The sequence below is a fragment of the Phodopus roborovskii genome, unplaced genomic scaffold (assembly GCF_943737965.1).
Source record: "Phodopus roborovskii unplaced genomic scaffold, PHOROB, whole genome shotgun sequence".
Classification (NCBI taxonomy): domain Eukaryota; kingdom Metazoa; phylum Chordata; class Mammalia; order Rodentia; family Cricetidae; genus Phodopus; species Phodopus roborovskii.
In genome coordinates this window covers 73479096-73491216 of record NW_026126418.1, presented here as the reverse complement: position 1 = coordinate 73491216, position 12121 = coordinate 73479096, and the positions used below count along the sequence as shown (strand labels likewise).

The 12121-nt window shown below is 48.2% G+C and overlaps 1 protein-coding gene across 1 annotated transcript in view; it reads right to left on the bottom strand.

The window, feature by feature from the left end:
* Eeig1 (estrogen-induced osteoclastogenesis regulator 1) overlaps positions 1 to 12121 on the bottom strand; it is a 31640-nt gene that overhangs the window by 6644 nt on the left and 12875 nt on the right. Inside the window, exons 2-4 of the mRNA XM_051185197.1 lie at positions 4233 to 4353; positions 3979 to 4008; positions 1910 to 2026 (exon numbers count right to left, since the gene is read on the bottom strand). Of these exons, the coding sequence (XP_051041154.1) occupies positions 1910 to 2026; positions 3979 to 4008; positions 4233 to 4353 (268 nt within the window). The remainder of the gene's footprint in view (positions 1 to 1909; positions 2027 to 3978; positions 4009 to 4232; positions 4354 to 12121) is intronic.

The following is a 12121-nucleotide window of genomic DNA, read 5'->3' as shown; positions in this document are numbered from 1 at the left end:
CCCACAGGGATCACCATGGCAAGCAGAGGCTGTCTGAAAAGTTTTTTGTTTGCTTTTGCTTTTGTTTTCTGTAGCCCTGGCTGTCCTGGAACTCAATCTGTAAAACAGAATGGCTTCAAACTCTGAGATCCTCCTGCTTCTGCCTCCTGAGTGCTGTGATTGAAGGCATGTGCCACCAGAGCCGGCAAACGTTTTTAAAAAATGAAGTGAAATAAATATACAACCAGTACGGAATTTAGAACCCACTTGCAAATGATGTTGCCAATGGTCCAAAACAAGTTAAGCTTGAGCCTTTAAAAAATATGGGCTGAAGCTGGGCCTTGGTTGTGCACACCTTTAGTCCCAGCACTTGGGAGGCAGAGGCAAGAGGATCTTAGTGAGTTCTAGGCCAACCTGGTCTACAAAGTGAGTTGCAGGTCAGCCAGGACTGTTGTACAAAGAAACCCTGTCTAGAAAAAACAAAAAAAAAAAAAAAAAAAAAAGGGGGGGGGGTAGTTGGAGTGACAGGCAGAGAGTAACAGAATGGGAAAGAAATGCTCTAATCCCAGATCTCTAATGACCTCAGTGTGATGTCACCACAACCTCTGGGCTCAGGTTATTTAATGGATCTTTTCACTCAGTCACGTAACAGTATACAAAGTAGGTGACAGAACCAGTGAGGGAAGCAAAACTAAGGATAGCTGACTTCCAAAACTTAACAGACAGGACGTAGGGGGACTGGCCTCCAACCTGAGGTCACCTCGCTCCAGGCCTCTTCCATTGCCCTAAGCACAGGCCTACTGGGGAAGACTTTCCACTAACCAGTCTGAACCCTTCTTTTTTATGTTCTACAGGGTCTTGTGTAGTTCCCAAATGCCCCAGAATGTATGTAGATCTGCCTCCTGAGTGCTTGGATTAAAGGCATGCACTACCATTTTTTTGTTTGTTTTTGAGACAGGGTTTCTCTGTGTAACAGCCTTGGCTGTTCTAGAACTTTGTAGACCACACCGGCCTGGAAATCAGAGATCCACCTGACTCTGCCTCCTGAGTGCTGGGATTGAAGGTATACACCAGTACAGTCTGACTTTTTACTTTTTAAGACAGGGTCTTGTTGTGTAGCTCAGGCTGGCCTCAAATTCTAGGATTACCTAGTATGCTACCACATCTACCAGCCTAAACCTATTCTGATGTTTTTCAAGTCCTGTCTACTACCCCAAGCCCAGCTCTGTGCAGGTACAGCTGGCCAGCTCAGAGATGGTGTTAGGACAAACTGGTTTTCTCATCAGACTGTAAAAGGGTGTGGAAAGGAACCAAGAGGTGTTCCGGTTCAGACATTTGGGTATTTCTGTTCTTTTTAAGAAGACAAATCACCAGCTGCCTGAGGGAAATGAGCTACCTGGACTTTTGGAAACCTGTGTGGCCAGCAGGACAGGTCTGACTTGGAGCTCTCAGTATATCCCCTAATGGTGCTCATGAATCCAGAACATTAGTTCTGCTCACTGATACCTCACCAGGTGACCCTGAAGTCTCAGAACATGATGGGCAACAATTAGGAGCTGGTGGGTCAAATGACTGGTGGGATTAAGTGTTAGCTCTGCTTATGAGCTAGGGCAAACGATGGAACTTCTGTTGTTATGACTCCTTCCTATTCAAACTTGGAGCTAATGACAGACACCAGACCCATAGGCTATGCTTGCTGTTAGGGCCACAAAGTAGAAAAGTACAGGCACGTGGCACAAGGTTTATCTTGTCAGAGGTGCTTATCAAACCCTTTGGAAGGTAGGGGTCACACCAACCATGAGTGGAAAAACTGAGGCCATGACCCAGGGGCCCACATCCTCCTAGCATCTCTGAGAATTCAACATTTTCTCATGAGGAGCTACAACTGTCCCTACCCCTTGGGAAGGCAGAAGAGGCAGGCAGAAGGTACCTTGAGAATGGAGTTGTCCTGGCGAGTGTTCTTGGTGTCATACCCCTCCAATAGGCAGCAGCGCACGGTGGAACCTGAGCCTGCAAACTCAGCCAGGTTCAAATCAGTGAAACCCAGCTGGGAGGAGAAAAGAAAACATGGGAGGCTGCAGAGAGTGTGGGTGCTACAGATGCACCAGAGGGGTTAACTTGGGAGGGATGGGGAGGGGAGGACAAGCTCACCCCACAGCCCCAACTGACTGTTGTATAACCAGGACTCAAGGACAGGATCCTGGGTCAGCAGCACCAATGTAGCAAAGCAAGGAGCTCACATCCTTGAGTGGCACAAAGCACCCTTTGTATAGAGTCCCAGGGTGCACTAGGGCCACTATGCCTGAGATGAAAGGACATTGTTGTCTGTGACACAGACACATTGTTCCCAAGGAAACAAGGCCATGCTGTCAGGAGCTGACAGAAGAGCAGGCAGAGGAGAAGAGAAGGCCCGTGGGAACTCAGTGGCAGGGTGAAGTGATGAGATACTACAGAGTGGGCAGGACCCCATGAAGTCTCCAGTGGAGAGAAGAGGGAAGAGTCTGACATGGGCATGAGCCCTTCCACTGTCCTGGTACACAGGCCTACTGGGAAAGACTTTCTAGCAACCAGTGTAGACCGGTTCCTCTCGGGAAGTGTGCAGGTGAGATGTGAGAGACAGAAAGGACAGACACATAGGGCCACAGAGATGAATCAGATGGAATCCAAATATGCCTGAAAGGAGGAGACTGAAGCTGAAGTGAGAGAATGCCAGGCTTGGGTGTCACTAAGGTAGCAAACTAATTTGGGACACTTATTGTACACCAGTTATGTATAGGTCTTGACTACAGAGTTTAGGGACACAGGCTTCAGGATCAGAATGACTCAGAGGGACCCCATTTTCCAGTCAAGCCCTTCTGTGGGTACTGGTTTCCTCATTTACATAATGGAAAAAAGCCCAGGTGAGGTCCTGCTGTGGAACAAGAGGGAAAGGTCTGGCAGCATCTGATGTGGGCTGAAGGCTTCTTGGCTGTACACTGGTATCCTTACTCATGAGTAAACAAGAGACACTTGCATTTTGTCAGTTCCCGTCCCCACCCCATTGCTGGGCCAGGGAATGCATACAGAGCTGTGGGCTTCTGGAGCTCTAGCAGTGGGGATGTCTGAGCCCATGTTACCCTTATCTCAGATATCTCCTACAGGGTAAGAGGTAGAACAAAGGAAGATACAGTCCGGTCTGTGCTGGGCTGCCCAAGAGTCCCCCAGAGAAGAGAGATGGAGGATAGGACATGCTCATTCAAAGCTAGGTCATCTTCCCCCAATTTTTCCCATAGAAAAAGTTTTACTCCTAGGACTGAAGCTAGGAGTGGGAGTGGGTGTTGGGGTAAAAGGTAAATACTAATAAAAACCTAGGGTCAACACAGCTCTACAACAGCAGTGAATGGCTGAATCTATATCACCAGCCACATAGTAGGACACTGCTGCCATTAGAAAGAATACAGAAAGCTGAGGTGACCTGAAAAGACATCCATGATAGCCTGAGTAAGTAAGAAGCTCAAGCTGCACAATCTTTACATCAGCTGAACAAAGGCTGCTTACAAACACACACATACACATAGCACCTCCTTTCAGTTTCTCTAAGTCATATGCACACTTTGTAGCAGTGGTAGAGTATTTGCCTAGCATGCATGAGGTCCTGGGTTCTCACTCACACACACACACACACACACACACACACACACACACACACACACACACACACACACACACAAAATATTAGGAAACAGAGGCTGGGTGATCTCTGCTAAGTTCTTTTTTTGTTTTGTTTTTTGAGACAGGGTTTCTCTGTGTAGCTTTGGAACCTGTCTTGGAACTTACTCTGTAGACCAGGCTGGCTTTGAACTCACAGAGATCTGCCTCTGCCTCCCGAGTGCTGGGATTAAAGGTGGGCATCACCATTGCTTGCTATGGTAAGTTCTTAACCAATTCCTATCACAACTAGTGAAGTACCAGGAAAAGGAAGAAGGAAGGCAGCAGCGGTATGAAGTAAGGCCCTCTTACCTTAGAATAAGCCTTCCCGCCTTTCAGCTCCTGCAAAGACAGAGACACATAAGGCATGACTAGGAAACCTTGGCATCTCAGATCTCCCCAAAGCACCATGAAAACAACACAAAATGGGCAGGGTAACAGCCCACATTTCTCCTTGCAGTGGACATGGTAGAAAGGAGCCTAAAACCACAGGTGGTCAGTTCCACACCCATCCTCAGCTCTGGCTCAAAGCCCTTATTAGGCTCAGTCACATGAAGCCACCTCACCTTGCGCACAGACACTCGAAAGATGCAGGGGTCCAGCAGGCCTGTGGCAGGATTGGCACTCATCTTACACACAAAGGTGAACCTCTTCCGCCACCGTACACAATTCTCCTGTACCTCCTCCCTGTGGAGACAGGACAGATGAATATGGGACAGGTGAGCATTTAGGTTAATGTGGAGTATCACCCCCACTCCAGTCCTATCAGGGACAAGGCAAGGTCCCTGCTACCAGAGAGTTTTCATAAGACTGTAACATAACTGTAAATGAAGAACCCGCTAGGCAGTGGTGGTACTCGCCTTGTGAGTTTGAGGCCAGCCTGGTCTACAGAAGGAGTTCCAAGACAGCCAAGGCCACACAGAGAAACCATGTCTCAACCCCCCAAAAGAAGAGAAACAAAGAATCAAAGAGCACCCACCGGTGAGGAAAGGCTGGAGTAGCTAGCCTTTCAGGGGCCCGCTGCCCTGCTAAGCCTCTGCTCCCAGCACCTTGACCCTGGCTGTCCCTCCACTCCCATTATCAGTCCCTGCCAGGTGACCCTCACTTCAGTCTTCCCAGGATGGACTCACTCAACCCATTTACAGATAAGAGGTCAAAGCTAGGTCAGGGCCTCAGATCTCCCCATTAGTCTGCTGAGCCCACAAGCTGGGTTAACCCAGACTTGTCTAGTGACAACAGTAACAATAGCTAATGCTATACACTGCTTCCCAGGTGCTATCCACCATTCAAAGCCAGTAGTCATCATGGCCTGCTCAGAGTGCTGAACAAAGCCTGTCAGCCACTGTCTACAAAGAAACTGACAGCGGTAACAACCCGTCACTTCTAAATGAGGAGGTTATTTGATGGGAACTCAGGGGGCAGCTCATCTACGACTCAACCCACTGCTGTGGGGAACACCGCAAGATCTGGGGTGGTAGCAGTGCACAGCCTGGAGAGCTGAGCTGTGGCACCACTACAGTCTTCACCCAAACCCTGGTAGAACTTGTGCTCAGTTAGGGGCATCCCTGGGAAGGAAGCAGTGTGTGACAGCTGGATGGGGCAGTCACACAGCTGAGAAGTGACCCAAGAAACATTGGTTAGCTGCCAGATTTAGGCTCTGAGGTGAGGGTCAGAGAGGGCTGCAGTCAGGCACCTTCTGCTTCTCATGCACGGCAGCCTGGGTGGCTGTGGATCTATGCGCTCTCTCTCTCTCTCTCTCTCTCTCTCTCTCTCTCCCTCCCTCCCTCCCTCCCTCCCTCCCTCCCTCCCTCCCTCCCTCTCTCTCTCTCTCTCTCTCTCTCAACAGTTTGTGACACTGGGGCTCCAGCAAGATTTTAAGACCAGAACTCAGAAAGCAGGCTAGAATCCAGGCTGTCTAGCTTCAGAGTGAGAGCCCTAGGCTGCTACATTGGCTCAGGGGCACAAAAAGCAGGAAAACCTGGCAGCTGAAGCCCTGTGGACCTGTGAGGCCAGCAGTCCCACATTCCATATGATCTAGTAATTCTACCCCAGGTCCAACCCAACAGAACCAGAATCTACATCCACATCCACATCAAAACACATATAAATGTGTCAAGCAGCACTGTTCACAAGAGTTAAAAAGCAAATCAACCCACACATCCACTAATGGTTAAGTGGGTGAAATACTTGTGGTCTGCTCATGAGGTCGGTGTCCTTTGGGAGGATGCATTTTCACAGTGCTACTAACCTTGAACACATTATTGCTAAGTCAAAGCTAGGCACACAGGAGAACCTAGTGTAAATTTTATTTGTAGGAAATGTTCAGAATAGGCAAGTCCAGAGAGACAGAAAGTAGACTGGTGGTTGCCAGGGGACAGAAGTTGGGGAAATGAAGAGTGACAGCTAATATGTATGCATGAGGTTTCTTGGTGAAGTAATAAAAATGGTCTGCAGATGACTGCAGTGATGAGAGTACAACCCTGTGAGTTTGAAAAACCACTGACTTGTAGGAACAGTGCTTGCTGATCATGTGCAAGGCCCTGGGTTCCACAACTAGCACCAAAACAAACAAACACTGAACCACACACCTCAAGTAGATGAATTATGAAGTATGTGAATTCCATGTCAGTAGAACAAAAAACAAAATGCACAGCCAATCTGATAAATAGGAACATGGAAAGCAGGATAGGGAAGACAAGAACTGGGCAGAGTTCAGACACAGCTGCTACTTTAGTTAGGTGTCTGGAGATGGGTCTTCCTCACCAAAGCTTAGAATGGAGAGAGGTACGGGTGAACAGCAAGTACAAAGGCCCTGTGAGAATAGACTTGGTAAATGGAAACACCGAGGAGGATGGTCAGTAGGGAGACAAGTGAGGGACAGCGTGTTTGAGTCTGTTCATGGCTGCCTTGCCCACATGGATATGGCTAAGATGGAATCAGAAAGGCAGAGAAAGTCACTATTGAGCAACTGAGGCCTAAGCTTGAAAGGGGACAGGACTGGGACCACTCTGTGTGGACCCTAGCCCCCACCTCACCCCACCTAAGAGCAGAAGCAGCTGCTGGAGACCTGCAGAAGCAGGAAGGTTAGGACTCAAACACCCAGAGGAATTAGGATTAGAGTCTGGGAACAAAAGTTGATGGCAAACTGCCTGACCCTCCTTTGAGACTGTTTTGGGAATACCAGCTAGGAAGCCTAAAGCTCAATTGCAGTTCCCATCAGCCCTGCCAGGCCAGGCCAGAACAAATCACATGAAGCCCTCCCAGGCTAAGGTGACAAACTTGTTCCCTCCTACAGGAAGGTGAGCAAGGCAGAGTTTATTGGTTATTTGATCAGCCTTGGGCCACCCTCCTGTTTACATACTGGTTCTGAACAATTAGTATTACATGTCACACACACACACACACACACACCCGGGGAAAAGCAGCAGCAGGTACCCTTGACAGTCCCCTTACCCCACCCCACCCCGCCCCAACAAGGGGGCAAAGCAAGGCTGTAATAAACACCACAGTAGTAGTCACTTGAGTACCTGCTGTAACCTCATCCCACAATTCAACACAGAGGGGGGTGTTTCCCTGTCCACTTTTTGCAAGAAAATGAAAAGAAGTTCAGAAATGCTGCACGGCTCACCCAAGTTCTAAAGATGCACTCTCAAGCCCAGACCCAAACCCCTTTGGGGAACAAGGAGGTTCCAGGCAGAGCGGGAATGAGATGGACAAGAACTCAGGCCTATAGGAAGGACTGAGGCTGTCAAAAGGGCAGCCATGAGTCCTGGGCAGGAGTTTAGGAGCTATCAGACTGGATCCACTTAAGATGCATTAACTAAAGCACCCACAATGTGCTAGGATCCATTAACTAAAGTACCCACAATGTGCTAGGCATTTCTAAAAATCCTAGATGGAGAAATGAGCAGTACACAAAGCAGACAGAAATTCCTGCTTTTGAAGAGCTGCTACTTTGGCAGTGGGTAAGAGACACAGAAAACTTAGGCAATGCATGTCCTAGGTGTTAATAAAGGAATGGGAGGAGGTGGACAGTGGACAGTCAAGGTAGACAGAGATGTGAGGGAAAGGTGGCCAGGGAAGGTCTTAACAAGAAAGTAACATCAAACCCAAGCAGCACCAAGGCAGTGAGTGAGCCACACAGATGTTTGCAAGATGAAAACAGAAGTAGAAACAACAAAGATCCCGAGGCCAATGTGTGTACTGAGGGACAAAGTGCGCAGAGTGGTGGGCTCCAAAACAAGTGGGGGGGAGAGAGGGAGTCTTGGCCCCCAAATTACAAAGGGATCATGTCTGTGTGGGGGGCTAAGATAGGGTGAGTCGGTAAGGCCAAGTTAAGCAGAAATAGAAACAAAAACTCCGATGTGAGACTGCTTAGTGGCATTAAGTATGAAACTGGTAGAAAGAAGGTAAGCTTGGGAGACAGAGGAAGGCAATCTGAGCTCTGAGTTCAAGGCCAGTCTGGTCTACACAGCTAGTTTCAAGACAGCCAGGGCTACATAGAGAAACCCTGTCAGGGGAAAAGAGAATAAAAAAAAAAAGGGATAGGAGAGCAGGGTCTGGTGGCTCACACCTTTAGTCCTAGCACTCCTGGGGCTGCAGCAGATGGATCTGGCTACATAATGAGATCCTGTCTCATAAAAAGGAAAGAAAGAAGCAAGGGAAGGAGGGTAGTCTCACTCATCGGCAGGACAGCAGGAAAAGCCAGATACAGAAGGTTTCTACAATACATCATCTCTGTTGGTTTCAAAAGGACACATGCAAGATGGTGTGCACAGAAAATTGAGGTGCCCATGACATCATATGGCAAATGAAGGCCACCACTGGGCACCTGAGTGTCTGGAAACTACAGATGAGGATGGGCAGGGAAGAGATACTGTGTCATTTTCCCTCTGGGGATGGAACACAAGACATTATGAATGCTAGACAAGCAAGCATTCTCCCACTGACACCCTAAGTCTCCTTCCCTTCCTCTTTTCTCTTTTATTTTTGGTGATACTGGGGAGTGAACCTAAAGCTTTGCACATATAACCAAGCACTCCACCACAGAACAGTTAATATTGATTGTAAATTTTCACAATGCCTACCTGGGTAAAGGGAACTAACTCCTGTGTGAGTCCTGGAGAATACAGTATCATTAGAAGCAGAAAAGTTACTCTAGGGAACAGCATAAGCCCTTCTAACACTGGGAGACCACAGAGTATCAAGGATGCTGCAACTGAGCACCACCTTATACCATCTGCAACCTCAATGGGCTGGGAGGTACTAGGGAGGCAGAGGCTGGGCCTGCCAGGGAACCACAGGCCCGTGCATAACAGTGCCCAATTGCCCAATATATACACCCATTCCTCAGGAGCACAATGGGCCAGCCATGGAAATCAAGACAGTGTGAAAAGACAAATTATACTTAATAGTAATATTACGTAAAATTACGTAAATAGTAATATAACCCACTCCCTTCCCTGAAAATATGGTTCAGCATGCAGCCAGACAACAGCAAGTGTAAAATTACAAAACTTTAGCATGCTTAGCCCCAGATAACTAACTAAATAAAATGGCAAAAACCAAAGCTCAGAGATCACCCCAGCCCAAAAGGACCAGAACCCTGGACTGCTAGTTCCCTGGACAGCTGGCTTATTTATACTGATATGAAAGGAAAATGGCCAGAAGGAAGGGGACAGACAGCACAGTCAAGTCTGTTAGAACTGCAGGTGAGGAGTTGTTGGGGCTACCTGGTTTTTGTTTAAGAGTGGTTCTCATAGCCCTTCAGAGATACTGGCAGCTGCCAGTTGTTTCCTGTGTAACTTTAAGCAGGGCAGGTACACACCTTTAATCCCAGCATTCAGGCTGCAGAGGCAGGGCGAATCTCTGTAAATCCAAAGCCAGCCTGCTCTACAGAACTAGTTTCAGGACAGCCAACACTGCTACACAGTGAAACCCTGTCTCAAAATAACAAAAAATAAATAAATAAATAAATAAATAAATAAATAAATAAATAAATAAATAAAATAAAAGATAAAAATTAAGGAAAAGGGAAATTACGTTCGGATGGGTGGTTATAATAAGCAAAGGGATTTGAGCCACAAATATCTGATTCATGGCCAGGGCCCACCCTTACCCCTCTGAGGCACTGCCAGTGGGGACAGGCTGAGTCAATGTGGACAGTCTGTTGTCAGGGTTGGAAGGCAGGGAGTCAGCTCTTCTAGTTGGGGGTTTCAGGGTGTGCATCCCTGTTCCCTCCTGCCGTTGCCACTGCCAGGGACAGGTAATTAAAGAGACAGGTTTTTCTTTTAGTTTTAAGATATACAATTAGACTTGCAAACCCCAGTGAGACAGGGCAAACCCTTTAACCACTGTGGCCTCTGTGACCACCACGAAGGTATTTTTGAAATGTCCTAAAATAGAGTAAGTACCCCACAAAACAGTGGCCTCAGATTCTGACTTCCTGGATCTCTTCTGGCTCTAGGACTCTCCCAATCTGACTCCCTGACCACCTCTGCCTATCCCAGGCAGCCATGCAGAGTGACTTAGCAAGAACCTTGGACCTGTATCCAAGCAGAGCTCTGTGAGGTATCCATGGAGAGTTGCTATAGGCACCAGCTCAGGCTACAGGCATGGAATGAACACTGTGAAGGGTCCTGGAGCAGAGTGGGAAACATGTTACACAGGAAACAACTGGCAGATGTCAGAGTCGGGGTTTCAAAGCTGGAGTCAGCTGGGTAAAAATGAAAGGAAAGATAGTCTCCAGCAATAGGAATAACACAGGACAGCCTGAAAGGGAGGAGATTGCATGCCCACTGCATGAAGCTGTGGTGACCCCTTTCTCTCTGCTCAGTTCAAGTGGGATGTAAAGAAGTCCATCAACCTAGTGTCTACAGAGCCACACCTCTCTAACATCTGCCTTGCTGTGTCTTGGGACCAAGAAATATGGCTGGCCACCATAAGGGTCCCATACTAATGTGGCCCACATCTCTGTTACCATGGCCTTTTTCCCTAAAAAGCCCAGAACCGAACTGGCAGAGCGGGATCTCTACTCTATGTGCTCCCTGGCCCCTTTATATCAATAAAGCATCCCCCATGCCTTGAGCTTATTCTGTGGGATGCATGATTCAAGTACAGGACTGAAAGAATTCTCCCATAATCCTGAGGCCTGTATAAAGAAACTGAGGCATGTGAAGAAACTGAGGTCCAGGAGGGTGGAACAAACTCACAGAACACCAGGTCTCCCTGCAGCAGCCTGCCATGAGGCTCCCAATTCACTATGCCATTTCAGTTGTCCCTGACCCCCTGCAAAGAAGGAAGATATAAGCAGACACCATGGAGGAGCAAAAGGCCACTCTACTGCCTCTGTGGTTCACAACAACCAAGACTATTAAAGAGGCCCCAGAGGATGAGGAACATGGCAGGCCAGGGCAAACTGAGCCACTTCCAACAGTTTCTCTGACAGAAATGCAATGTTCCTATTAGGAGTCACCCCAGAATCTGGCTTCATGGTTCTTAGGAATGAGCTCACTGCAACAAATACTGTACCTAGAAGCATCACTGCTTACAAGGTGCAACAGGGTCCCAGAGCTTTGCTGGCTCTGGGTCTCTACCACACAGGTGACAAGGGATTGACTGTCATGGGAGCTCCCTCATAGCCACAGGCTGCTAAGAACCCATAGGCTCAGGGAGACTGTCCCCAGAATTGGTGCTAAGGAGGAAGCAGGACTGGCAGTTGCCATAGGAGCCGGAAACAAGGAAAAGGGAACCCCAGGGTGACCTCAGGGCCATCTACAACACTTCACTTTCCCAGACAGAAGTGTCCATCAGGGGCCAGCTAAAAGGCTCACCAGGACAGCACACTTGGTATACAATACTAGCAACTTGAGTTTTATCCCCTAACATACAGGATGCACACTCTCAAGCATGCACACACACACACACACACATAAATGTAAATGCCCATCAGTACATTTACCACCATCACTGGCATGCTCAGTATGAGGCACAGGACTGGGAGAGAGTTAGGTGCTAAAATCTGAGCAAAGTAGGGTGTAAAGCCTAGCAAAACAGGCATTTCCAGACACAAGTGAGCATATACATGTCTACTAGCCTGCAGGACCACTGGCTGTGTAGGAAGAGGATTTTCTTTGTGGTACATTTAGCTGCACCCTATCAATTAGAGTTGAACAACTCCAGACGTGACAAGCTGTCTTGAGATTAAACCAAATCAGCTCCAGCTGAGATGTACTACCAGGGGCCTTGGAAGCCACTCTTCATTCAACTTCCAGGTAACTCTGATCAGGAAGGTAAACACTTGACAGGACCCCAGGGACCTCCCAGCCCTAGCTGTGCTCCTGGGTCCTAGAAGACTTACTTAGTCCTCTGATTCAGCCCACAGGCACCAACACAGGCATCCTCTCCTGCTAACCGGCCTGCCCCTCCCTGGCTTTGCCCAGCAACAGCCTGGTTC